Here is a 27,523-nt window from a genome sequence, read left to right as displayed (position 1 = left end):
TAGCCCTCCAGTGTCCCTCTTGCCCTGTAAGAACATTTGTTCTCACAGCTCCTTTTTCATTGCCATTTGTTACCCCTTCTTCTCTGTCCACAGTCTTTCAACCTGTTACTTGAGCTCATCTCCAGATTACTACCTTTCACCCCAGACTGAATTTTCCAGAATACTATAGTAAGAAGGTGAAAAATTAACAGCAACAGAAAAAAGCTGTTTGCCAACCAAGTTGGGGGGGGGGGGGGGGGGGGGGGGGGGGCGGGCGGGCAGGGGAGGTGGACAGAGCCAAACCCCTGCAGCCAAATCCTCTTTGTGCTTCATCTGTAGCTTGTACTGGCACCCACTACATTAGCCAATTCAGCTAAATCAAACAATACCCAAGACTAAATACTTACACCATCAAATTCTATTAAAAATTCTGTTTTTAGACGTCTACTAGCATCGTGTTCACCTTCTCGTCTTTCACACAAAAGGCTATCAACTTCATCTGAAAAAATAAAGAAATAGATCTTAATTAAGTATACGACATCAAAGTCTTCACGTTTGCCTAAGTTCTTTTGCTAATATAAGGCTCCAGTAAGAGAGATCAGATCTTCACTCCTTAGGGGACAGACAGATCTAAGTTTACACAAGTTTAAAAGCCTGTGTAACATGCTGTCCTTTGAATATGTAACAGCAAGTACAGATGAGAGGAAAAAAAAATCCTGTTCGTAATAAACTGCAACTCAATGCAAGCAAAACCCATTTTTATGTTTGAAGTTTAATACCTAAATGGACTTACTCTATAAAGGTAATATAGCACCTGCGGTTTTGAGGGCATTTCTTCGCACTACTAACACCAATTAAATACCCTAACAGTAATCTAACATGACCTGTATAGCACTACCAATGAGCTAGCAGGTCACACCCGAGACGCTCTGCACTGCAGAAATTATGCAAAGAAGTTTGCCTAATGAATCCAATTTATTAAGTCAAAATATTCAAGAAAATACACAGAAGTAAACAGCATTTAAAGTCTTACCAATAAAAATTATAGAAGGCTGAAGTTCTCTGGCTACTGCAAATAGTGCACGCACCAGTTTCTCCCCTTCACCCACCTAAAACAACAATAAACTGTTTTTGGAGGGGATTTAGAAAGCATTATTACAAGGGAGCTAAGATAAGGGCCTGCTGAAATCTTGCTGATAGCCAACCACACTCAGTCTATTCATACACAGATAATCACTAGTTTAGTATTACATATGACACCATGTTATTTATGTCTTACAAGAAACATACAACTTCACTTATGATCACAACTGAGTTATCAAGATATTTCAGCATGGAAATTACCAGAGTGAAAGGGAGCTGGGACATACTTAATTTACTTTTAAAGAAGAAAAAACCCACGATCACTCATTTATGTGACAGCCAGGGTCATCCTTAACTGCAAAAGCCTTTGGCACTGAGTTATCACAAGCACAAACCAAAGTTTTTTACTTCACAAGTCACTTCTTTAAAATTTTACACTCGCTATAGGCTAACAGTTATCAAGGACTCATCAAGTCTCTCTGGCCTTAAGCCCCAATTACAGCACATGTGTTTGCAGACCAATATAATTTACAGCTGCTACTTACGTATTTTGAAGTTAAGCTCGCTGCACTTATATTAAAGAAGGTAGCATTGGATTCTGCAGCAACTGCTTTGGCCTAGGAGAGGGGGAGAAAAGGGGAAAGAAAAAAAAAAAGTACTTTTTAAAACATCACACACACTGCTTCTGTAGCTAGCACTTGTGTCCTGATTGACAAGTCTTTCAAAAAGACTTCATTCCTTCAAAAAGAACACCTTGTAGATTGCTACAGAAAACTTCTGTACAGGCCACTTACAAATAACAGAAAGCAATCAAACTACAGAAGTTTCCAGACTCCCTTAGACTTCTCTCATCGTATCACCTCCACAGCTAACTACAACTTGCTTATGGAAGAACACAAGTCTGCAGCTCCTTTCAACGTATCCTGATTAGAAATCTGAAACAGTTTTAAGTAATTTAGGGTAATTTAGGGCAGCTGTTGGGTCACATCACAAAAAAGTTAGAATTATGGGGGTTTCTTGATCCTTACCCTATCTATGCAGAAACTGTTTTCAGAGGAAAGCAAGGTACCAGTTCAGCCAGAATACAGAGTACACACTTCTTGAAGAGTTTCTCCATATTCAAGAAGTTATGATACCCTGGTTATACAGCTTAATTTGAGTGATTTGCAGTTATGTTCCATTACGTAAACCACAACAGATGACCCCAAGTGAGCTGCTCAGCGTTCACACTCCTGCATTTCAGAGCTGATGCCGCTTCACTATCAGCAAAGGGAGTGTGCAGCTGCAGCCATGCCATGTGATGCAGGATGATATGCCCGGCTCAGCTGCAATGCTCCTGGCTGATGCACAGCCATCTCACCCTAGTTCCCCAGATATAGCACATCAGGCTGAAATGTGCAAGCAGTAGCCAGACAGTTCCACAGCAATTACGCTCTTTGCGCAGCAGTGTGGAAGTGAGACAACCCTCCTTCTTGCTACTGTGCTCCCTCCCCATTCCCAAAAACACACTTCTAGTATGTTTTAGTAGAGAGCAGACCATTTATGATTAATCACTGCTGTACACAAAATGTTACTTTTACCCTCTCTCACAACGGGACTTGCTGGCTTAAGTTTCAAAATATCAAAAAGAATTAAATAGAGAACAGTTTAACAATTCCCTCCCCCTTAAAATCCACAGTTAAGAACAATTTTGCATTTCTGTATTTAACTGACACCGTAACACAAATCCAGGAAGAACATACAGTTTATTACTGCAACACCTGAACTGAAAGCCACGCCTCATGGTTACATTTTAAGCCCACCAACTCATGCATGCAGTAATTTTCTCACCAACATTGTCTTCCCATTTCCTGGTGGGCCAAACAGCAATAAACCACGTGCAGGAGCTCTAAGTCCTGTAAATAACTGAAAAGTACATCATCATAAGTTACCTTCAAAGACTTAAAGAAAATGTTGATTTACCTTTGTAGGGAAACAGTTTAAGACCAAGGAACGCCTCACTAATGAGCAGTGGTAGCAACAGCAGCAGTGCTACAACAGCATAGGTTTTTGGAGAACAACGTTCTATTACTAACTTGACCTAATGCATGTCACTATTGTTTCCCATACAACAGTTAAATTACGTTATGTTCGTTCTGTGCACATGGACACACTGTGAAAGCAGTATAAAAGGCAGTAAACTTTCCACAAGACAGACCAGCCTAACAAGTTTAGAGCATCAATTCCATTTAAGAAGGGGGGAATGCAGGCATGTAGTAGTACAATTACATGAGAACAACCTTATTGAAAACACCAGCTGTTATTAGAAAAGAGCCATAACTACTCCAAGCCTCACATCTCAGAAGTCCTTCCCACCCAGCTCATTGTATTAATGTTACTGAACAACAAACCTGACATACTAAAGCACTGTAGTAACAGAGACAGTACAGTGTCATTTTCTTCCTGCATAAGAGTACCAGAGCATCCATATTTGATGCCAAAGCTTTGTTTTCCTCAGGCCTAGTATTCCTGTGATGTTATAGCAGGTTTAGGGTTTCTTCCCTGCAATGCTTCAAAACCAGAAACTGCATTAAAGGAAAGAGAAAGACCACACAGCAACTCTAGTCACCCAACAATGGGACAAGAGACCCACAAGCAAATAAACAAACAGCAATTTTGCTTAACAATCAGCACTGCAGTAAATCACTGCATGCAATTCCTGCAAGAGTCCAGCAACTTGCAGCAAGTCCAGCTTTAGAAAATGACCAGTTTAATTTTTTTCCAAAATGGCTCAGAAAATTCCAGCAGTATATAGACCAGATCTGAATCTAGGCAGTTACAGTACTTGAGGTACCACCTATGATAAATAAAATTAAAGATTAAATGACCAGTTTCCACTCAGCCAAGTAACGAGGAAATCTGCCCTCAAATGTTACACAACTCAGAGTACTTGCTTGTTCACTACACTTCTTTGCATCCTGTCCTGCCGTGAATAGACTATTCAGAAAGTCTAACCAACATCCACACAGACAACATGATCACAATGCCAATTTAATATTCTTCAAATCAGATCATGTCATAACTTAATTCACCTAAACAAGTCTCCTTTGTTTCACTCTTCCAGTTCTGGGCTTTATCCTTTATGTGTCTACATAGGGCTGGACACACAGCTACAGCTATCTGGAACAGCCAGCCTCACAAATTTTCAGGCTGTTTTTGGTTTGATTTTTTAGGGGTTTGTAGTTTCCTGGTTTGGTTTTGGCTGTTTGTGGGGTTTTTTAGAGCTCTTGCCTCAGTCACTTTCTTCAACACTGACTAACCAGAAGACTAGTAATTTAATGGCAGTATTTTGATACACAACTTCTCCATTCTCCTTTTCCTAGATGGCTATCACCACACAGCTATCAATAGCAATCAATAACCAGTAAAGACAGGATTCAAGAATCGCCATTTCATGTGTGAAGCACGATACTTTTCTTTGCTTCTGTCACCGACTGATAACAACACCGGCTTGCTTACCTCAGGTCTAAGAGAAGGAAGGATAACAATTTCTTGCAGAGCTTGTTTAGCCAGTTCCTGCCCTGCAATATCGTCAAATTTGACAGCTGGCCCACTAACAAAGAAATGGAATACTAATTAGTCTAACAATGAGATACTCTTTCAGCTGCAGCTGACTAATTTAATGCATTTGACTATTTCTACAGAATCCTTCTGAGGAAATGTACAACTTCTATTGCTAAGCATTTAAGAAGATAAACATTTTTTTATTTGAATTTTCATCTTTCTGCCACAGTAACAGAGAAAAACCACCCAAAATAATCCCCAGAACTCCCACAACAAACTAGAAGTACTAAATTCATTCCAAGTAGACCAAGACCATGCTGACCGGAAAAACTGGGTTTCTGCATTGAAAAGCCTACTTTTCTTCAGACTTACCTATCAACAATTTCATTCAGGATAAGATTAGCAAGGTTACTGTCCACATTTCTAAATATCTTCAAGTCTTTCTTTTTTCGAGGAGCAGTGGTAGGAGTAGAAGGCTTATTTGTTTTGCTGTTTTTAGGAGCAGCCTGGAGACAGGGGAGGAAAAAGCCAAACAAAAAAAAACCACCAACATAATACCTTTAAAACATACTGTTAACAAAATTACTTCAGTACTTCATTTGCTCCAGTAAAACCTAGTATGTTAGCAAATACCAGATATTCTGACGCTGTATTTTGCTATACATCATACTATCATATTCAACCACGGACAGAATATCTTAAGACTCCAGTGGTGTGGGGCTGTTGTTTTGTTGTTGCTTTAAAGCTTTAAAAACAGTATTTTCTAGCATACTCTAAAAATAGAGCATCACAAACTTTCAGATCCTCAATACCTATAAGCAAGAATTTCTACTGCTGTCCTATTTCATTAACAGGCCACTAAAAGCCCTCATATTATAGCAGCAACAACATTTAGCCACATTTATGTTCTGCCCATTCTGCTCTTCTTTTTACTTTACTGCAGGAGCAGCAGTGGGTAGATCAGGACGGAAAGGAAAGAGATCAGTCATAAGAAATTGAGCATTCTTCTGTCTTATTAGTACAAGACTAGTAAGTGTCTTTCAGTCACAATCCAACCGTAACTTGCTTCTCGATGTGGTTGTAATACAATCCATGCATGCGTGCTTTGGAATACAACGCACTTGCCTGGAGAAATATCTATAGTTCTGGAGTAGGAGGGTTCTTCTCTCCATCTTTTACATACTAGGAGTAACGTTTATTTTTCTCCTAGATAAGCTTCCCTCAGTTTCCCATGCAGTGTTCAAAACAACTATTATCCAATACTGTGATTATACTTTAAATCCACTTGCCCATGCAGCCACCCAATACCTAAATTCCACTCTGCAGCCTAGCTCATGAGGCTTAGCCAAAAATGTAGGGGTTTAGAGTTGTGGGTTTTTAAAAAAAAAAACACCACAACTTCCTGCTACTACAGTACTGCAATAAAGGCAGTAAATCCAAAGTTTGGTTTGGACTTTACATTGACTTTCCACATGTATACTGGTATATTTATCTTTACCATACCTTGTGAGTCGAAGCTGCAGGATTAGATGCTGGTCTAGACACAGAAGAAGATGATATTCCACTGTAGCTAGGAGTTCTATGGTGACCTGAAAGGCCTGTGGATCCACTTTTTGCAACAGTTTTTGAACGGGGAAGGGAATTACTCGTGTGTGTTAAGGGATCCTTCTTTTTTGGAACAGCTCCACTTTCTATAAAGAAAACCAATGTCATGAGAACATTTTCAGCAGTCATACTTCTACTGTCAATTCAACTTGAGGATAGCATTGGTGACACATAATACAGTATTATAGCAGAATAATACAAGTTTTTAAAGAGGTTTAGTACTTTTAAGGGGATATTAACTGGAGCTTTCTCCTGAAGTTAGGTTTTGAATTTTTAGGAACTCAAAAAAACACCACTAGTTAGCCACTTAGAAAAGCTGGAAATGGCTCAGTCTTGTATGTAACAAGGGAAGAACACCATCTATCCCTGAAGCCAGAAGATTTTCCTTCCCAAGAACTCCTAAAAATAATCATTCTAATGATCCCCAAATTTCAAGCCATTAGATTCAGAGCATTCATTCCTGAAGTGATGTTAGCAGGCTAGTTATTTTGGATGCCAGCTAACACTACCTAGTACCTTCCACACAGAAACTTCACCAAGGCACTTTAATTTGGGAAAATTAAAATAGTTATTACACCTGCAAGCAACTGTCAGGAGCTTTTTCTTACAACTTTGCTTCACTTCAGAAACCTCAAGGTGGGTGAGTAAATTCTGAACAGACAGCTCTGAAGCAATTTTAAGCATAGGAACATAAGCTAAGTCTTAAAATATTACATTATACCACTGAATTCAAACACCACCAGACATTCTGTTCACACTTACTCTTAATTCACCTCCATGATGGAGCAGAAAGGTCTCTAATTAGGTGACACGTAAAACTTAACATATTGGCCACAAGTGATTAAACTACAAAAGGCCATCATTGTACTAAGTGAAACAGCACTTTATTTCTACGTTCTCTGTTATGGGATACACCATAAAATAAGGTTCCTGGGCACAGAAATAGACACATGTAAAGCATCAGAACAGATACTAGGACGTAAGAAGGCACTACAGCAAGCAGGCAGGTTGCTTAGGCTCATTAAGGATTAGAGTACAGCATATCTTTTTTTTTTTTTCCTTTAGTAGTGGGAATAGAGTACTGGAAGTTGTCTAGTGCAGTACTGTCATCTGCAATGGAAACTGTAAATATTGCCTCATTTTATATCCTTTCAAAAGGATTAAGGAACATTTTGATTAGATAGAGAGAAATATGGCATCAGAGGTTAGGAAGCTCAAGATGGATTTCACCTACAAGTTCCTTCACTAGGATTTTAAAAATCTGCAACTCAATTTGACTTGTCAGTCTGAAGCAAAGGAAGTTAATGACTCCATGAAGAATTTTTAATTCAGTTCAGTGAAAAATACTGTAAATAGAAAGCATCATAATTTTAAATGTTGTGCTAAAAAGTTCAAATAAGAATACTTCAGTGAAACAGTATCATGTAAGGATCAATTAATTACTACCATGTTCTCAGCCTCTTTAAACATAAAGGTCTTGCATACTACCAGTAGTCAATCTTTACACAGCCTGCAGTTACCCATGTATTGAACTACTTGGCTAACAAGCCTCTAAAGCCTTTCTTCAGTCACAGATCTACCCCTTTTATGAGTTACAGAAACTCTGCAGGGGTCATCATAAACAATGCAGATGCATCAATATGGAAAAAACAGGGGACTTGAACACTGTTAACTACATTTACCTGTAAGCCATGACTTGTAAAAAAACCAAAACAAACCCAAACCCGCTACTGATTAAATCACACGCAGATTCAGAGCTGGTTAAATTTACTTGGTCATTCCTGTATAGGAATTTCCAGGTCAAAAACTCCTCAAAATTAGGCATACTTAGCAACTTTCAAGTTCAAAAAGCTGTATATGAACCTATTAAAAAACCTAGCTACTCAGCACTTTGACTGGTCCAATTCAATCAAAAGGGGACACTCTGTTTTGTTTGGGTTTTTTTCCCCTCCAGCCTTATTTGCACAGCTGGCCTCAAGTCAACATGGGAAGGCTTCATGTAAGTTGCTAAAGTAAAAGCTGAAGTAGTTTTTCTCCATCTCCTTCACCCTAACACGTTGCTCAGTTACCACACTTTTCCAGAACTGCCCCCATCCCTTCAGAACAATATAGACACATTGCAATTTTGAATATCATAAAACTGCACAGGTAAGGAGTATTTCAGGAAGCTGGAAACACAAGGTGAGGAAGGGAGAAGAGAAAGGTTTAAATATAAATAACAATTTCCTCTAGCTGTACCTCCAGGAATCAAGACCACTAAGTTTACTTATGTTCTGTGGTCAGTCCCGATGGGTAGCACAGAAAAAAGAGTAGATAAACTACTCTTGAACACAGTTGTTCAGTGTCAACTCCAGAGGGAAAACTTCCATTTTATGTACAAATTTTCATCGAAACAGCAAATAAAAATGTGATCAAACTTTTCAGAATTACAGTTTATCTAAAGTTTACCTATTTCTAAAGTGTGAAGTGTTTAAGTGCACATGTATGTCACTTCTCAGACTGATAGCCCCTACTATTCATTACGCAAGATGCATATTTTGCTGTAACTAATGCAAAACTCCCAAAACACATTTCTTAACCATTTGTATTTGTCAGCTGGTGAAAGACTGAAAACATGTTGCAAGTGGCCTTAAAAGCTCTATAATATCTCCAGCAGCCTGTCGCCAAATGTTTCACTGTTCTGCACAAAACAGTAAGGAAGTGCCTAAAACGAGTTCTAATCACAAAAGAGACCATATATTTTTTCAAGTGTATATGAAACACTGAACAATTCAATTGTCTACTTCCTATATACTTACAGGATAGTAATAGTGGCTTGATCTTTTTGATTTTACTCTCTAATTCTTGACTGGACAGAATAGTCCATAAAGAATAATTTACTTTAAAGCTCCAAGCTAATGTCACTGGTTCATACAGACATAACAGCTATCCAGTCCTGAAAGCATCCCTGCAATTTTAATCTGCCATCCAAATATATACACAACACAAACAAATTACAAACAAGCAAGTAGCAAAACTTTGTCTGAGGTTTTCTACTGGCTAAATTGTGATAAGGTGCAGACATAGGTGCCCAATTTCAGGCTCCTTAACAGAGAGAAATGTTAAAATGCATTTATTATATTTAACTGTTTTTAAAGATAAAATGAAGTGAGGATAGGTTTGAGCAACTTTAAGAGAAGCCTGACTATACCAAACACCTGGAGAAACAGAAAAAAATCTGGGAAACATGCAGCTGTAGCTGATATAGTTAATACAGGTAACAACATGCTTTTTATGTCTAAAAAGCAAATAAATTATATTTTCTTTTGTGCATCTAAATCAGATAAAGACATCTTAGTAAACAAGTTCCTACCATTTCATCACTTCTTAAGCATAAAAAAATGTTTTCATGAAGATTAGTAGCAGTATTTCCAGTATTCCAGTGTCAGGGATACAGTTGCTCTCCTTTCTGAGCTGACAGACCCACGTCAGTCCAAGTTCTACTGTTGCCAAATTACGGTGTTAAGAGTACTGCTACTTGTTCTACTTGGGAAGCTTTTTAAAACACTTCAATATTAAGAGTAGATCTTTTGCAACTTGAAAAACATTGCCAATATATGCCTACTATTAAAGACATGCCAGCAAACCCTTCCACATGAAAACCGAGATAAAATGCTCGCTACTTGCACAGTGCTAGTGTTGTGGTAGGAAAGAGAAATATTTTTGCTGATTGTGTATCATGCTGGTATTTACACGTTAAATGTAAAATGGTACACTAGAATTACTCAAATACTATCAGTACTGCACGCCCAGTAAACAAGTTCATACAACTCACAAACACTGCCTTTGGCAAGACTGGCATAACCTCCTTCCTAAGGTAGTTTAAAAACAAAAAACAACCACCCAGGATGCAAAAGAGAACATGCATGTCTGAAGAAAAAAAAACCCAGCCAACCCCCACCCCAAAAAATCCAGCTAAATTGTTTTACATCTGATTTAAGACTGCTATGAGGACAAGAGTGATGGCTATTAAACAATAAATATGTATTTCAAAATAAATTTTGGGGTCAAGGCTACTTGTTGTTATTCTTGCAGCCTTCTGCCACTGAAGGGCAGGTGATACTGCTGGAATGAGTTCTTATAAAAACCTCATTATAAGTCCATCAGATAAATTTTCAAGAAAAATATCATTAGTTATTCAGGTAAGTTAACAAACTATGAATGAGAAAGACAAGGACAGGTAGTCATTTGTACAAGAATCAAGTAAATGGGTCTGAAAGGCGGACACAAACAGTATCTTGAGAGAAGGAACAAACACTTTGGAAATATAAAACATGCAGTATAGCTGTGAGAATAGAGTATCAGACAGAATTAAGAAGCAACAACATCTGTAAAGACTTTGGTCTTTAATGAAAGTAAAGCAGTTTTTGACCAAAGAACAGGTAAAAGAGCCCCTTCTTGATGTTAGAATGATGAATGACCATGTTTCACACTTCACAAAATCCTAGACTTTTAAAAAGCCCAGCCCGATTAAGCAACAGTGCAGGTAATACTTTACACAGATTAAAAAAACAACAAAAAACAGGCAGCTTATGCCAGAGCCCTGTGGCTCAGTTCCTCTACTTTCTCAGTAACAGCAGTCCCCTCATTCCCAGTAGCCTGCAAGCTCATTTTCTACAGCTTTATAAGAATTTGTCATCCACTTTGTGTTTTCAAATGATTGCAGCTGTCCACGTGAAAATGCTACCTTTATTACAACATGTATAAAGGAAGAACAGCAAGATCATCAGCAGATTGCAGCAAAACTGATACAGTACTTTTAAGAAAAAAAGTGTAGCACCAACACACTCTTACAAACGAGGCTCCCTCCCCCCACACGCCGAAAAAAAAGAGAGAGAGCAAGCATGGGAGCGTAGGCACCAGCCAATTAAGACACTCAAGACACCTGTTAATAGGCTGACTTCCCTGGTACTATCAGGGACCTCACAGCTGCAAGAAGTTCAGTACTTTGGGTAAGCCTCTGACTTTCAAAAGTAAACTTTAGATTCATAACTTGTGGCAATGTAAATACAAATGGGAATGGAACAAGCCTCTTGAAATTTTGTTCAAAGTAACCAGTAGAAGCCCGGTACCTAACTCTTTATGACCTGCTCTTTATCTTTAGTTCTTCTGCCTCTCCTCAGATCCCACTGAGCCTGGTAAATGAAAGTTTCTCCGTTAGCCTATAGTCTTTTTCAGAAAGTGGGAAGACTCTCAGAAAAAAGCATCCCCAGAAGACCACAATCCTTTACAGTTGTTTCACTGACCTTTACTGCACAGTTTTGCAGGAGTGGTTCAGTGGTTATCTAAAAAACCACCAGGAGTATGACTCCAATTACATAAACTAACTAACACCACTTTCCCCAAGTCTACCACTAATGACCACCTCCTGCTACAGGAGCTTCTTGTAAGTAAGAACACCTGCCACAGGACTGGCACAATGTTTCCTCATCTCCAGTGGATGCCAATGGATATTCTATGCTTTGTTACTAACAAATGTAATTAAACTATCAGTTTTAAGAGTGGAAGTTCAGTCTAGCCTTCTCCTGCAGCATCCAGTTCTGAGATACGTTGAGAAAAAGGTACAAAGCTGTTCATATTGAAAATCAGACGGAGCATGTTATCAACTTTCATGTGTACATGTATGTATTTGCTCATTCAATCTCTAGCCAACCAGGTAAAAATACAGGAGTCAAACTGGATCATTTAAGGTAAAGAGTTCTCAAGGTCAATCTACATAGGAATGTATACTGAAGAGCCATTTTAGCTACATCTTTTTGACAAAATAAGAATACCACACATATATTAATGTAAAGGTGCCTAACATGATGACACAGTTCCATCACTTTTAACTTCCCATACACTAGAAAGAAAAAAACCAAACAGCAAGATGACTTCAGAAACAGAAATGGAGCTTAAAGAAAACAAGCAAGGAAAGTATGTGGTTTGCACCGTTTCAAGTTTAGTTGGGAAACTGAACACCACTCTTGACTCAGCAGACAAGCTTTATGAATTCCATTGCTTGTTAGCTCTCTATTTTATTTAACCTCATTATAGTTTACCGTATGAATTACAGTTAGATCACAGTTGTGACAATAGCTTACTGCTGGCTTAAAACATTCCCCGAAGACAACGCACAAACCTCACAGTAACTTTATTTCTTGTGTATGGACAAACAAGTTTACTTCTGCTATTTTAGTATCCCTGGTGCAGTCTTCTGGGAAAGGATAAAAATAACTTTCTTTGACAAAAAGCAAGAGCTGTTGTTCCCCCTCCCCACCCTGCCCCACCTTGTTTTAATTGTGTATCACTGCCTCAGAGTAAAAAACCCTGAAATTTAAAGCAGCTTAATGCAAATGCACATTCACTCTCACAACCATCATAAAGGAAGAACTACTTATGTAGGCACAATATACAACCTACGCAGCCCACATTGACTTTAGCCCTTTCTAAAACAGGTTTAATTTAAATCCTTTAAGAATATAACATAATACATTTTATAAAATGTTGTCTTAGTAAATAGTTTTGGATTCTAGGACAGTCATTGTAAGAGAGAACTGAATGCTACAAAACAAAACAGTGTTGTCAAAGCCATAGAAAGGATGGAATATATTTTATATAAAGCCTTTAAAAACAGAAACATAAAAACATCTTTTTTAAAAATTCGTGGGGCCAGAACGTAGCATTGCATATTTTTCCCTGTTATACACCAGAAACTGAGAGACATCCCCTCAATAGGCGCTGGTAAAACCAAACCCACCTGACTGGAGATGTCCATTGCGGCATGCCAGGTTAGTACTGTCATTATAGACCTCCATTTGCGGCTTGGAAATTTGCAAAACTGCCTGCAGCTTCTCTACATAGTAGACAGAGGGGGAGGGAGGAAAAAGGACAAAATAAACAAACAAAACCCAAAAATGAACCAAGAAAATTTATGTATGTTGAACACACAAATGTCAAGTTTGGCTTTGTTATACTTGATACAGGGTTAAAGATAAAAGGAGTATTTCTAAACTATCCTACATGTTTAGCAAATTTCTAAGAAAATTCTGTCATTATAAGCATGACTGAAAACAGCTTTAAAACTAGCCATTTATGGCTGAGTTAATCACAACAATCCTTCCAGTCTGGTGATTGTAGTTACTTCCCAAAAGCAATGGTAAGGATTAATTCAACTTCATTAACTAAATATTCATGTTGATAACCCATTTCTGAAAGTCCTCCCCAAGGCATTACTGTTGACCAACTGGCAAGGAGTCATTTCTTTCCCGCATATTAGATGTTTCACTTAAGTAGGAACAGCCAGTCAACATTTTAGAGAAACCTCAACTGCTCAAGCAAAACACCATATATAGATTATGATGATGCCTTTCAAAATCTCTACTTAAAAATATAAGTGCCTTGAAATTAATAAAATCGTCATGCAAGCTGTATTCTTTAAGAGGATTAACTTCAGAAACATCTGAATATAAGATTTATAAAGTTAAAGATTAAGGAAAAAGAAATTAACTCTAAGTAGTCCTGATAAATTAGCCAAAACATAAGGCAGAGATGTGCAAGGCTGCAAATGGCACAAAACAAGAATTAAGTCTCAGGACTATTTGTTCTCTGCAGCTCACCTACTACTCCTGCTTTTCCCACTGCAATTAAAAACCTCTACGTCTTTTGGGACGCTTTACAGCCTCTCCCATCTTTATTTCACACACCCACACACCTTTTTTTGTAAAAAGGAAAACATGTTCTGTAAGGATGAAAGGCATACACTGTCACACCCGCCCTGCTCCTCTCCCTCTGCTCTCACCCCAAGAGATAACAATACCAAGAAGCTGCAGGAAAAGAGATTGCCAAGTAGAGGAGCGATGTCCTCTGGCAGCATGAAAACACACATGCAAAAAAAGCTGAACTCTACTGAAAATGTGCACACCCAAGAGCATAAATATTTGCCTTGACTGGAGGAAGAATTGCCATTCAGAGCGTGCAGACTGTACAACCAATACGCATACACACTACCTTGCTTCTGGTTCTTTGACTGTTACAGATCTTTTCTAGTCTTTCTGCTTCACTCCTTCTGCCTGCTCCTGATCACTCACCATTTAGCTTCCCTGAAAGGTATCTTTAGACCCAGTAGCTTAAGCGATGGTTCAATAACTTTCCAACTGAACAAGACCTGGTTTAGAGTGAAAACCTAGTAGCTACAGGCAAATATGAAAAGCTCAAGTTCAAGATTAGGATGCGCACCTAGGGTTTACTTTGTTTTAAACTGAAAGCACTGAAGAGCCAGGTACGGTAAAACAAATGTTAGTGACACAACAGCCTACAACCACCCACAAGCTTTGTAACTTGCAAGAAGTTACCCTAAGAAACCTCCCTCTGAAGAAGTCTAAGAAAAGTCCTTTCAGTACGACTGATCACACACAGAGCGTACTCTTTCAGTGGGCGCAGCACTACTGAAGGAGACAGCGGAATCGTCTAGTCCTTGCCCAGCGCATGCAGTCTGAATGGAAAGTACATAGAGAAGCTTAGGAAACAAAACAAGTATTAATAGACTTGACAAGATATTAAATACTCAAGTTTTGGAGAACATTTCTGAACTTGACAAAAAACCCCAACCCTTCTAGTGAGTAACCATAACTAAATCAATTGACTTGGGCAGCAATTCAGGAGATGTTACTTGCTTCAACACTGGAGTTTGAGACTGGGGTTTTACCACAGTTATCAATGGCTTAGCTAGTTCCACATATTCAGGAACTCCAAAACTGCAACTAAAAAGATGCAATCCAGCTGTTGGCCTGTTTCAATTCACACACCATCTTCCCATCACATTAACATGTAATTTTAATATTGCACATAAAATTACATAAAGCAAATATACCACTTGAGAGACAGTGTAGCTGTAGAACCCACTGGAATAATGAAAATAAATTGAGCTATTAAATATTGTTCCAGGGAATTAACAGGACACTATCACCTTTATTTTAATGCTTTCTCTCTATTTCTCCAGGGACACTGGGAAAAAAAATTTCAAAGTGTTTACAGAATCCCATTCATTATTTGTCCTTGATGATACTTAGTTGACATAAACCTACCAAATAAACGCCATTGCAGCCATTTTCTTATTTAGGCAACTCTAGACCTTGAGTTCAATGTGACTGATTTCTAATTAAAAAAAAAAAGTTACCCCATAACATGAGCCTGAAGCAAAACCACCACCACACCTCCAAGAAAGTGGAAGAATCTCAAAAGATGTCCACTGAAGTCTGTATCTATACTCAGGCAGAATTATTGCTGAAGAGGATACTGATGAAAGGTATTTGAAACATGTGCCATGTGCATCCTTCAACCAAAGCAACGAGGGCACTTGTGCTGATCTTAGGAATCTGTCCCCCTACAGAAAGGTTCTCTGAAATGGGGGAACACAGATTGGTACAACATGTGTATAGTGTTAGAATTGAATAGTGTTGCACTTCACTGTAAACAGCAAACTGCTGAGGTATTGTAGAAAACAAATATCCTCCTGTGATTCCAAATACATCAAATATAATGATTCTGACATGGGTGATCCAGGAGAGATCAGGTCTGTGAAGACCATCAGAGCAAGATTTATCCACTCATCTTAAATAACTGCACAGCTAACACACCCTAGACCACAAAAAACAGGGGCCACCACCAATTCAAATGGCAGAACTTGGAAGCATAACTCAGTATTGTCACTGGACTGACAAGTGACAGAATCACCTTGAGGTGCTCTGAAACATACCTGGAGTAACTTCAGCTTTCAGGCTGTGTCACAGTATGTCTTTAAACAGAGTAGGGCACAGTAATTTAGACTCAGGATGAAAACAGGGCTCAAAATATTAAAGCCATCATCCACAGTAAGCACCTACATCCTCTTGATCGAACAATAAAAGGCACCAGTGGTGTGATGACACATGGTAATAATACACGCATGCAATCAGACACCACACCCCCATCAGTGGCATCACGCGACTGAATTTACATTGATGATCCAACACACTCCAAAAAAAAAAAAAATAAAAGCACTGAGCACTATTAAGGGACAGTTATAATCCATATGATTTAATTTTCACTTTCCATGTATTACCAATGTAACTTGCTTGAGAGAATGGCATTTCAGTTAGGCAGTTTGCAATCATGTCTCTTACTAGGAAGCAGGATGAAATATTTTATATTATTGTCTACTTTAAGTCTGTCTTATTCTGCCAGCTGATGCAATAAAGGACTTGCCTATTCTCCCTCAAAAAATGGAGAAATTCCACAGGGCTACAGGAAAACACTTACTCTTTGATCTTAAAGAGTTGGATTCATAGGAAAAAAATCACTTTATTGAACCTTAAAAGCTTCAAGAGCCTCAGGTTTAGTTCAACTACAAAAGCATCCCTACGCCACTTAAAAACTTACAAGTATCTGTTACTCTAGGTAACAAGGTAAAAGCTACCTTTAGAATTGCACATGCAATTCAACTCTAGATTACCTTAAATTTCCACAAAATCCATGTAAAAGGAAACAAAGTATTTAACACAGATGCTGCCAATATCTGAAAGTTAGTTAGACGGTATAACAAATATTACTCAAATAGATCCATAATGATCAGGCTTGCAGGGATTTAAATCCATTGGAGTCACCTCTCCAAACAACATCTTTTTCCTTCCTAAAGGGCAGATGACTTCACTTGCTCCTTTCTACCCATATTTTGCTTTCAGTCCATTGTTTGAGGCAGATCCTTAGCACAAACTGAACAAGAACCTATGTAAAACAACATACTAAACTTCTGATAATTTCAAAGTAAAAATAAAACCATATTTGACATCAACTTACACAAACGCTATTCTGTTTACCTTTCAGTGTGCACTCTGAACGAAGCATGCAAATAGCATGTGACTGCACATTCTGCTAGTAGAGATGAACGTACCAGCTTGACTTCAAGTCAGGTTTCCTGTAATGTCTACCCTTTTTATCTTTACAATCAGAGCACAGAAAGCAAGCAACTTATCAATGTTGCAAGGGTTGCTATACTAACACAAGCAAGTACGAAGCACTACCCACAAAACACAGGCATTGCTATTTCAAGGTTCAAAAACCAGCAATTTTTTTAAAGAAACCCTAGTTACTTGCAGTTAGGATGTCAGCAACAAGCCATACCTTACCAAAGACTGTCAGCAGGTATTCACTTTCACACTTTTGTTCCTCAGTTTACATAACCTCTACAAGCCAGCCTTTAACCCTAATGACTAGAAGATACCTTTTCTGCTACACTAAGGTTCCACCAACACTCATAATAAAGCACAGAAGCAGAAAGCCTCTTGCACCCCACGTTCCCTTCACTTTTTTTCTTTTTCCTCCTCCCAAAAGAACAAAGGACACTCAAAGGGACGGGGATGGGGTGGGGTGGGGGGGAAAGGGTTCACTTTCTTGTGGTTGTCACAACTTCTCCATCAATCACCAGTTAGGACCACAGAATCATGAAGCATAGGAGAAGAAAAGAACATGAGTTTTCCTGTCTGCTCTATACACTTCTAGGAGAGGCAGTTAGTAGAATCAAAACAAGACCATGCAAGATGCAGAAATTCAAGTTAAACTCAAGTACCTTTGTTAGTTCTCCCTTAAAAAGCAATTTAAACAAAACAAAATCTTTAATTTTATTGCCTGAACTGAAAGAGTTTCCAAAATTCTCAGTTTAGAGGATGCCCTACACAAAGCTGTGGGTTTGCTGCTTGATGGGTGCAATCTCCGTTTATCACGCACAGCAAGATGCCACTTCCAATCCTGCCTGTTCTATTCTGTCCGTTAAGAGCTTATCTATGACACTTAGTTTTGATAAAGCTAAAACTATAAAACACTATGCTTCTGAGAAGAAGTCATCTTACCTGCTAGTCTTAAAATAGAACATTACTAGATAAAAACTACAAGAACGAGGATTTGACCTTACGGTCTACATAATGCTAAAAAATTATTATTACAGCACATACCACTAATCAAGAAAATTGTTATATAAGTGACAGCAGAATTAACAGAACATGAAGCAGTTACAGTTACAGAAGGCACACTTAGCACTCATGATCAGCAACAGTAAGTTTTACTGCTGTTCTAGCACAGAAATTCTAAACTAATTCCAACAAAAGTTAGTCAGGACTTCCTCTGTTTATGAGTCAAGCGTGCTATAACATAGAAGATTCTCAGTCACTTTTAATCCTACTTCTAAGGTATAGGGAAGTGAGATTCCAATTTCAAAATCCATCAGCAGCATTGAAAACTGTTACTGCTTACTCTCAGCTAAAACCCAAACTTAAGAGACGCTGCACAGATAACAACTCCTTCACTTTAATAAAGTAGTATTTTAGAAGAATGCGTTACATAACGTTGTGCAAATAATGACAAACTTTCCAAAGTCATGAATTGTAACTGGTACCTAAAAGCTGCAAGCGATCCTTGGCCATTGCCAAATTTGTCCTCATTTTAGATTGCAGACGTCGAGCCCGTTCACACTGATCACCTTACAAAGAAAAATCGATGTTAAAACACAATTTGGCAAATTTTTAAGTGCTAAAATACCGACACCCAGCCTTCCCTCCTCTTCCTCCCACCCCTTATCTACCCCTTGCACTAAGGAACTTCATTGCAAAACTAATGAAAAATCCTAAAAGCCTTCCATTTAAGCAAGATGTAGTTAGTTGACACGATCTGCTTTACAATATTGCTCACAGAGTGGCGGCAACCCAAGCATTGCTTTGCATATTCTCTAACACTTCATGCTGACCTAAGAGATGTTCTTTGTCACTGCATTTTTTTTAAACAGAAGTCAAATAAAGAAAGATTTTTAAAAAGCTTGAAAAGTGACTGAGAGGCAAGTACAATTTGAAGTAATTCACTTTGGCAAAATTAACATATTTAAATTCAGTTGACTGTGTCCCTTTACATTTCAAAACACACAGAATTATAGACATTAATATCACAATTTCCTAAAAAAAAAATAAAAATAAAATATGTCTGTTCAAGTCAAGCTTTTTTTTTTTTAACTGCAATTTAGACAGGTTGTATCAAATGCCACTGGCACTGCTGCATAAGTAACACATCACCACATACTGTTCACAAACATTTCTAAACATAGTTGAGGAACAAAACTGCAGTCTGCAAAAGCAGTTACAAGTTTGGGGGTTTGGGGAAGTTTATTTTATTTTATATTAAAAATATATTTATATAATATATACAAAATAATTGTTTTATTATTTTGAGGGCAGAAATTCTTAACAAGTCCTTCGTTACACCTATTTCTCTATGGTACATACCTGCTTCTACACTACAGCTTAAAAACATTTCCATATACACAGATGGCTTTCTTCCTTTGTTAAAAACATTCAGCTATTTTGGCATAAGCTATTCAGAAACACAATGCTAGACCATTCCAAATTGGGGTGTTTCTTTTTTAGTTACACTTAAGGGAATATAAAACTCTGCATAAGTGAGAACACAAACTGCCAACTTTGGCAAATCAAATCAGAACTCAATATTTTGGCATTCCCGTTCAATAAGAAATCAAGTGTTTTTGCTTGAGAATTTACATGAACTGCTTATGATTTTGGATTGTCTGAAAATATTTGAAGCAAGATTTGCATGTGTTACAGACCAAAACATTATGGTAGAACAGAGAAATGGACGGTGTTCACCTACAGCTAAAACAGGAATCAGAAACACTTATGAATTAATTCATACAGCAGACCGCTCCTAGCACCTACCATACTTAAAAATATTGATTCCTCACTTTGAAGAAGCCATAAACGAAAATCTTTTCCACAAAACTCAAAACTGGCTTACCTTGACCAATTACTAAGACATCTATTCCTTTTTCCAGTTCTTCAATTCCTTTCTTATACCATTCAACAGCTTGTTCCTTTTGTCCTGCTTAAAAAGGAAGTGAACCCATTATTTTCTGTTATGAATTAAAGCTTAGGAATGGTTCCATATAATGCTAGGTAAAACAAGTAAGAGGAAGGAAGAGATATCTGAACCAAATCCTACAATTTAAAGAAACACTTAAAGGGACACTGTCAACTTTCCATCTACTTAGTTTCAAATAAGCTTTTCTATTAAAAACAGGTACTACACCAGCCTCAAATCACTTTTGCCTGTATTAGGAATATTTCTCCATCTGCCTTAGATAGAGTGGTCCCCTAAAAAAACCAAACAACAACAACAACAAAAAAAAAACAAAAAACAACCCCACCCCACCCCACCCCAAAAAAAAAAACCAAACACCAAAATATAGGTTAAAAAGCTAGCCTACATATATTCATTCACAACAGAAAAGGTGAAATTATCAGAAATTAACAGGTTTTATTTCTGGAACATCAAATTGAGAGGTGTCTCTCATATCTTCATATGACAGCCAAAGCTAAAGTAACACCAAAGAAACTCAAGAAGCGATGCAATGAGTCTAAGATACTACATGAGTGAGACGAGACACTTTTCGTCTGGTTACCTTTTGCACAGAACAGCTCATTTGTCATGGGGGCATTTCTTTGCTCATCTTATCATAAAACTTTCGTATTGCAGGTGTGTCTCAACTTTCACGTGATGTACAATATATGCAGAATTAGAGTACACCTCTGTACCAACAATGTCCTAAATAGATATTACAGCAAATAAAACTGTGAATATGCCTATGCCTAACCTATATTATCTGACACTGTGACAGCAAATAACCCATCAAAGAGATAGGAGTATCTACTTCATATTGCTCCCCTTCCATAAATACTTTGCATTAAAAAAATACTTGCCTGCATATGGAAACATACTTTTGCAAGGTAGTGCTCTAGGTATGCCTTTCCACACAGGAATACAGCACATCAGGTATTACAATTTAAACGTGATTAGCATTAACACACTGCTAGTGCTAGAAAAAACACCTCCGAATGAAACCTTTAGATACCATTATGCTACTTAGAGAAGAGGTAACGTTTCACAAAACTATTCCTAAGTGCCAGTTAGCAGCGACTGTGTCGCTTCAGCACTCCAATCTTTCGGTAACTTCAGTCCCAAACCTATTTTTTAACAAATTTTAGTGCCAGTAAAAATATTTCACTACATTTCTAGAATCCTCTTAAGGGCTTTCTCTTGCTCTGCTCCAGATGCAAAATCTTTTAATAACATTTAGCATGTTACCCTGTGCAGGTAATTCCATGCTTTGCTCTTTTTTGTGACAACATACCGCAGGAGTAGTGCCTTGCTGCAGTCATGTACATCACACACCTTGGGAATCATTTTACTACTACCCTTTCTCTGCCAGCCTCTGCCTGGCTGTTAAGGACAAAGCCAGATAAATTACAATGCTGAAGCTGAGTGACTTTGATTCTCTCTGTAGCCTTTTTTTCTTTAAGCTTCTCCCCATCACCTATAGAAACAGGTTCAACTGCAGCGTAAATCTAATGTTGATTATGGCTATTAGAAACCAAAACAGATTATTCCAGCTACCTCTGGTATTCTGAAAAGCAGTCAGAAACATGCCAAGGTCACCACTAAAATCTCACCTCCAACTTCTAACTCGAGAAGTTTTAAAAGCAATATACCACACCGAGCTGTTTGCAAAGGTAGCGCTCTGAATCCACACAAAATGGTTTACTAGTTCTCAGTGACTAAGGCATTAAAAATACAACAAATGTCACATTCCTTGCACGTGGCTGGAATGGGAATAATTTTCTTCTTAACAGCCACTATGGTGCAGTGTCTTGGATCTGCGACTAAACCAGTGTTGATAACACACCAATGTTTTGGCTGTTGCTGAATAGCACAATCTCAGTGTTTTTCTTTTTCCCCACTCTAGATCCCCAGTGAGTGGGATGGGGGTGCACACGAAGTTGAGAGGGCACTGGCAGGATGCCCAACCCAGACTGGCCAAAGGGGTATTCTGTATCTTCTAACATAATGCTCAGCAATAAAAACCTGGGTAGGGGAATAACTGGATGGGGGCTGTCTTCCAAGGCACCCATTGCTCAGGAACTGGCTGGGCATTGGGAAACAATGGCCTTTACATCACTTGTTTCCACACCTCCACACCCCCTCTCCTTCACTTCTTAATGTGTTTTTATGCTGAACCACAAGTTTTCTCATTTTTTCTCTTTTCTCTCCCCTGTCCCACTGAGGGGAGTAAACAAGCAGCTGTGTGGGTGCTTAGCTGCTGGCTGGGGTCAACCCACCAAATGTGCCTTCTCAGTTCCAGGAAAAGATTTCAAGCTTGATTTTGCAAATACCAAACCAAAAATATTAATTTCCCCAGTAATTCAGAAGCATAAAAGTTACCAGCAGTGCTATTAGAACTACTGAAGTGTGCACAGCTTCCAAAACAGCAAACACACCACATAATTAATAGGATATTGGGCAATCCAGAAATCCCAACCATTTTGCGCACTATGCTAATATACTGTTTTCTGTTGGAAGCTATTAAAAAAATACAGCTTGTTTACAGATCAGATAAATTCAAAGGTATGTATGTATTCCACCGAAAACAGATAAACTAACAAATCTACGTACTAAAGCAACGTCAGTCCTTTCTCAGTGAAATTAATATTGCAGTTGCAGGGTCGTAACAGCTTTGCAATTGTTTGTGTTAAAGAACTTCTTACTAAATGTATGGCCTGCTTAGTTAATTAATATATGACAACTCTAAAAGGATCTACAAAGCAAGCCCACGATTAAAATCGGTATTTGAAGGTTTACCCTTCAAACCACCAACAGCTGTAAGCCACAGCAGTGAAACAGGCACCCGATAATTCAAGACTGCTGCTCTTCACAGAGGAATCATTGACGACGCTGAAGTCTGAAGCTACCTCACCTTCTTTCATGGTTGGCTCCTGTGACCCTCAGCGCTCTCACACCGCACATCTGCTGGAACTAAGCTCGCCGCGCACGGGGAGTTCTCCCCTCCCACAGCTCACCGCTGCCGCTCCCAAACTGTCAGTGCAAAGCAAGACACATCCCTGGCTTTTATGGTGCTCTCAGCGTGTGGCTTCTATGGAAGGCCTATTTCTACCCTTTCAACCACCTCCTCTAGGACAGCTGTTTCACTAAAGGTCAACTGAAAGGGTATAATAAGGTATTCTAATGTTTCCAGCGAATTTTAAAACCCAACAGAGCATGCCCCTAAGGACTACCTTTTGGGTACCGAGAGTTCTGCTGCTACATTTAGAATAAATGGCTAAATCAAATGCATTAGCAACTGTGGGGTTCTTCCATCCCCTTGGAAGAAAAGTAAGAATTCCTCATTCCTGTGTTTTATTTAATCAAACCCTTGACGTCCTCCTTAAGGTCTTCTGGTCACACTGGGGTAGGGTTTTTTAAGAGTAAGCATGTCCAACAGCTTAAGAAACATAATTTTTAAAACCTGCCAAAACACGACGAAATATTTCTTTCCTTCGAAGCCAGCCGACTCCACAGGGGCAGTCTGGGGCCGAGTTTCCCGAGAGCCGCTCCAACACCGCCACCGTCCGCCAGGGCAGCACTCCCGGGGTGCGCCCTTGTTATTGTCCCCGGCGCTTTTGTTGTGCGGCTGGTCACGGTCGCCGTGCCCGACTGTTAATGGCCTCACCCCCGACCTCGCACCCAGCACCTGTCACAGCGAGCCCGACCGCCGCGCTGCGCGGGCACTCGGCGAGCCGCGCCGTTCAGCGCGGGCCCGGGCCTGCCGGGCGGCGGGGGGCAGGCCGGGGCGGTGGGGCGCGGGGCACCGGCACGGCACGCAGCTCCCCTCCGGCTCCTTCGCGACCCCCGGCTCCCACACAAGCGGGTTTCGGTTGGTTTTACCTCAGAGCGGCAGCGCCGGCACACGGCCAGAAGGCCCTGCCCGCCCGCCCGGCAGCGCCCGGCCCGGCTCCCCGCGGCCCGGGGCGCTCCCCTACCTCTCTCGTCCTCGTCGATGCGCAGCGCCATGGAGATGCACTCGAAGGCCCGCTTGTGACAGGCCCGCACCATCTCGGGGGCCCCGCCGGGCTCGGGCGCGTCGCTGGCCCCGGCCCTGCTGCCCTTGGCGGCCATGAGGGCGCCGCGGGAGAGGCGCTCGCAGAGCCAGGCGAAGAGCAGCCCGAGCTGGAAGGCCACGAAGCGAAGCAGGGCGAAGGCGGCGAAGAGCGGGTACGAGAAGTAATAGAGGTTCCGCTTGTGGGGGGACGCCGCCGCCGCCCCCGCCGGCGGCACGGGGGGGGGCCGGCCCGGGCGGCGAGGAGGGTGAGGCCCCGGCGGCCGGAGGCGCAGAGCTGGAGCCGGCTGAGCCCTTCTTTTTCCCTCTGCCGCCCGGAGAATTCATTCACCGCCGTCGCCATAACCCGCTGCCAGCGACTGACAACAACCGGCCATGGCGGAGGCCGCGGCGACGCCCCTTTCGCTGGGCGCCGGGGGGCGGAGCGCGCAGGGCCCCGGCGACGCCGCTGCTGCCGGGCGCCGCGGCGACGGTCACAATAGGAGGCGGGGACGGCGCCGCCGGGCGCCTACAGCTCCCGGCGTGCCGGGCGGGGCGGGCGGGGCGGCGGCGGGAGCCGCGGCGCGGGGCGGCTCCCGGGCGGAACGCGGCCACGCCACCCGGCCTGCTTTCCGGCAGCAGCCTGCTCCGGCCCTAGCCGAGACCGTTAGGCGTCCGCACACCGAGCGGAAAGGCGATGCATAATCTCACAACATTAACTATCGCGACCGGCGTTGTGAGACACCCCGCAGGCGTAACGCTGCGGGTCCCCCGCCTGCGGTCAGCCCCGGGGGTCCCGGCCGCTCCCGCCGCCGCCCCGCCGTTCCGCAGCCGCCGTGACAGGCTGGCTCCGCACACGGAGGGGACTCACGTAACCCAGCACACGTGATGGGTACATCGTTCGGGGTAAAAAAAATCTGAACTAAATTTTTCTACCAACATTACAAATATGAATACCCGGTTGGCCCACCCACCGTTATCAATTGTTTGTTGATTAAAGCATTTATTTATATATTTACTTACTTGCATCTTCCCTAATGAGACAGATCCTCCAACTCCTTACTCCTTTGGTTATTTCAAAATCTTAAAACACTTTGATACATTTGGTCTAGCAAACAAGGGTGGGCACCCCGCACATCTCCGTTCCCACCACCTGCCCCTGGTTTTGCTGTGGTTTTGTTCAAGGCTACAGCAAACTCGTTCCCCATGCTTCTCTTTTAGGTTGTTAAGTTTGTTGGGGTTTTGGTTGTCTTGCTTTGTCACACGCTCACTGCTCTACAAATAAAATTGAGAGCTGCTGATGTGACGTTATGGCAGATCATCCCTCTCCTCCACCCCAGGCCTGCATACAGTAGCCTAATAACACTATGAAATAATTCAGTGCACCAGCTAGCTTCCCTAGCTTTCAGCAAGAAATTGTGTGTTTAATTAAAAGGATATGCCAAACTGAAATCACTACTGTCCCCAATGTTATATTGTCTTTTCCTAAATAAGACTGCTGGGGGTTTTTTTTATTTGCTTATGCTTATGCAACTTTAGTACATAAGGTTTCCCCAGTAATGTGTATTTTTTTTCTTATGTGACCGAGGAGAGTGTGGGTTTTTTAACATCAGACCTGAGTATTACTTTTCTTACTGTATAAAATAGATTTTTATTAACATATAAAATAACATGTAAACATATGACCTAAAGTAACTATTCATGACCTAGAACCGTTATGAGACAGAGACAGTAAACCTATCATTGCCAAAACAAAATGCAGCAAGGTTCATTCTTCTTCTGCATCTTATAAGAAGGATGATGTACTTCTATTGTGAAAATATAATGTAATATTTTCCAGTGCACTCCTGACTGAAAAAAGGTTCAGAATCTATTTTTTTCCAAGATACCAAACTGTCCTTTAAAAAAAACAACCAACCAACAATACTCCACCCTCTTTGTTTCCTGATATAAAAATTTAATACATTTTGGAATATCAAATAAATTCCAGAAATGTCATGCAGTGTTAATACTACGTAGCATTCAAAAACATCAAGTTCAATGTGCCACATGACAGAAGATTACCAGTCTACAGTTTCCATTATCCATCTGCTGTCTGAAGTGTCATCCCATTCCTGAGCAAAATAGTAGAAAAACTAGTGAAGGAATAAGTTTATTAATAAATTAAGGGATAGATTGAATGACAACAGGAAGACATCGAATCTCAAACAGTCCTGACTCCTCAATCTATTCAGTTATTTTTACTTTTTTAAAAATTTAGAATGACACCTTTGTAAGTCATGTGACTATATCATGGCAATAAAATACAGACGATGCACTAGTAAACAGTGCACCTTTTAGGGAAATAACTTGTTAAGCCAGAAGTAGACATCAGTCAGAAACTGTGAGCCAGTTATAATGCTTTTAGTGAGAGCCTACAGAATCAGCTCGCTGCTTTGGCAACGAAGTATTTTAGTGAACTGTGAGTTCAGTCACCCTACTCCCCTATATTAAGCTGGCTCCAGCAGTCATTGGGACCTGTCTGTGAACTATTCTAATTAGCAGTCTAGCATAACATTAGTGTAGTTAAAAAAAAAAAAAAAGACTTAAAAAAACAAATCAGAGCAATAGATGGCTTTCTACTGACTGAGGGAGATGTCCTCGCTCAGCTAGGGTTCTGATGAACACCAGAGAAGGGTGGAGGAAGAAGTGAAACCTCCTGCTTTCTGGAAAGGGTAGCTGTTAGATCAGCTCATCCACCTAAGTTGGCTTTGCCCTGAAGACTGAGGACTCGTGAAATACAGGAGGAAGCACGTGGTATGCTTCTTAGCGAAAAGTTTTGGAACCGGAGCAGACAAACACCACAATCATAGAAATTAGGTACAACTACCCTGACACCACAACTAACCATTACACAAAAGGCCAAGTTAGGAAACCCTTTTCTCACTCCCAACACGACATCATTGCAAAACCTGAATATAACTGACAGTGCATAAGTGGGGAATCAGGGGGCTAGGAGCAAAAGGATTATTTTTTTTTTCCCTTGGGTAGCCATTGCTACCACAAATTCAGGTATTCTAGATGCAATTCTCTAAAATGTTATTGCTTAAACACGTTGAAAAATTAGGAGAGGACCTCAAAATGGAATTAACAGTTTACACCTCCTCATGTGAAGAATTTATTTGTATTCCTATTTTGTTTAATTAAAAAAAAAAAACCTGAGGATTTTGCTTTCTGTGTTTTCACCTAGCCTCCTCAACATCAGCTAAGTTTGCCAGCGCTATGTAGAGGAATTGTAGAGGAATTATGTACAGGTTAATTAATATTGATAATACACAGCTGTGGGGTGGCTTC

At 40.3% G+C, this 27,523-nt stretch overlaps 1 protein-coding gene and 1 long non-coding RNA gene across 2 annotated transcripts in view; one reads left to right on the top strand and one right to left on the bottom strand.

Annotated features, from left to right (window-relative positions):
* Nucleotides 1-24,687, bottom strand: part of SPAST (spastin) — a 39,515-nt gene extending 14,828 nt beyond the window's left edge. Inside the window, 12 exon segments of the mRNA XM_055816463.1 lie at nt 387-478; nt 1,013-1,088; nt 1,608-1,679; nt 2,893-2,967; nt 4,561-4,654; nt 4,978-5,111; nt 6,109-6,296; nt 12,989-13,084; nt 18,656-18,739; nt 20,059-20,142; nt 24,135-24,477; nt 24,479-24,687. Coding sequence (XP_055672438.1) covers nt 387-478; nt 1,013-1,088; nt 1,608-1,679; nt 2,893-2,967; nt 4,561-4,654; nt 4,978-5,111; nt 6,109-6,296; nt 12,989-13,084; nt 18,656-18,739; nt 20,059-20,142; nt 24,135-24,477; nt 24,479-24,538 — 1,398 coding nt within the window. The 5' untranslated portion in view covers nt 24,539-24,687.
* On the top strand, nt 24,618-25,208 carry LOC129785323 (uncharacterized). The gene is made up of 2 exons (XR_008749245.1): nt 24,618-24,733; nt 24,768-25,208. It is a non-coding gene; the product is annotated as an uncharacterized LOC129785323 (long non-coding RNA).
* The last annotated feature ends 2,315 nt before the right edge of the window (nt 25,209-27,523 follow it).

This window comes from Falco peregrinus, chromosome 11, assembly GCF_023634155.1.
Source record: "Falco peregrinus isolate bFalPer1 chromosome 11, bFalPer1.pri, whole genome shotgun sequence".
NCBI classification, from domain to species: domain Eukaryota; kingdom Metazoa; phylum Chordata; class Aves; order Falconiformes; family Falconidae; genus Falco; species Falco peregrinus.
This window is presented reverse-complemented; position numbering and strand designations above follow the sequence as displayed.